Source organism: Panthera leo, chromosome B2 (assembly GCF_018350215.1).
Source record: "Panthera leo isolate Ple1 chromosome B2, P.leo_Ple1_pat1.1, whole genome shotgun sequence".
NCBI lineage: Eukaryota > Metazoa > Chordata > Mammalia > Carnivora > Felidae > Panthera > Panthera leo.
Window position 1 is genome coordinate 54699046 of NC_056683.1, and position 1226 is coordinate 54700271.

Here is a 1226-nt window from a genome sequence, read left to right on the forward strand (position 1 = left end):
ATACTTTGTGGTTGGAAAAGATGCTTGATATGATTCAATCTTTTTAAAGTTATTGAGACTTTCTTTGTGATGTAACATGTGATCTATCCTGGAGTTGATCCATGTGCAATTGACAAAAAAAAGTGTATTCTGTTGCTTTTGGCTGCGAAGTTTTGTACCATCTATGAAGTCAATCTGGTATAATGTATCATTTAAGGCCACTGTTTCTTCACTGATTTTCTGTCTGAGAAATATATTCATTGATGTAAGTGGAGGGCTAAAGATCCCTACTATTATTGCCTTACTGTCAATTTTTCCCCTACATATCTGTTACTATTTGCTTTATATATTTAAGCATACCTATTTTGGAAGCATAGACATTTATTTATTTATTTATTTATTTATTTATTTATTTATTTATTTAAAAACAAGCTCTAGCCAATTTTATTATTTATTTATTTATTTATTTATTTTAAAACAAGCTCTAGCCAATTTTATTAATGAAAAATTTTACGTGATTTACTTTTCACCAGTCTGTTCTGGCATGCTTCCAATGATATCAGAATCACCTGGATCAATAAAAGCCAGTGTGCACACTCTGTAGTATTTCCCACACGCTGTGCCCAATTCAATATTATTGCCGCTGTAGTGATGGACACCAGTTTTGGCCAACATGGCATAGTATTCTATTTCAGATTTCCTCAAGGCTGGGCAATTGTTGGAAAGGATGACCAGTTTCGCTTTGCCATGTCTGATCATTTTCAGAGTCTGCTTGTACCCCAACACGTACTTCCCACTTTTCATAAGGAGTTGGAGCCTAGAGTTCATGGATTCCAGTGACTTTTTCGTCTTCTTTGCGGCCACCATCTTCCTGCCTTAGGTGCGGGGCGGACCCAACCAGAAGCAACCGCCAAAATGGCCGGGAGAGAGAAAGGGAAGCATAGATATTTATAGGTGTTACCACTATTTAATGCCCTTCTCTGTCTCTTGATAAAATCTCTAAAGTGTAACCCTGCTTTCTTTTTGTTTTCATTTTCTGGAATATCTTTTTTCATCTCTTCTCTCCATTTGTATGTATCTTTAAGTCAGAAGTGAGTCTCTTTAGGTAGCATATAGTTAAGTCTTTTTATTTTTTTATTTTTTTATCCATTCACAACCTTGTGTCCTTTGATTGGGGTATTTAGTCCATTTATATTTAAAGTAATCACTGATACTTTATGTAATTTTCCCACTGTTAATTGTTTTCT

At 34.7% G+C, this 1226-nt stretch overlaps 1 protein-coding gene across 1 annotated transcript; it reads right to left on the bottom strand.

Moving 5' to 3' along the window:
* Positions 1 to 498: 498 nt before the first annotated feature.
* LOC122219057 (60S ribosomal protein L30-like) lies at positions 499 to 912 on the bottom strand. Its single transcript, XM_042937332.1, has one exon. It carries the CDS (start codon positions 844 to 846, stop codon positions 499 to 501), a length of 348 nt encoding a protein of 115 aa, XP_042793266.1. The 5' UTR covers positions 847 to 912.
* Positions 913 to 1226: the final 314 nt, after the last annotated feature.

Excerpts from the sequence above, each read along its gene's own strand:
- LOC122219057 (XM_042937332.1), bottom strand. The coding sequence starts at position 846 with ATGGTGGCCGCAAAGAAGACGAAAAAGTCACTGGAATCCATGAACTCT.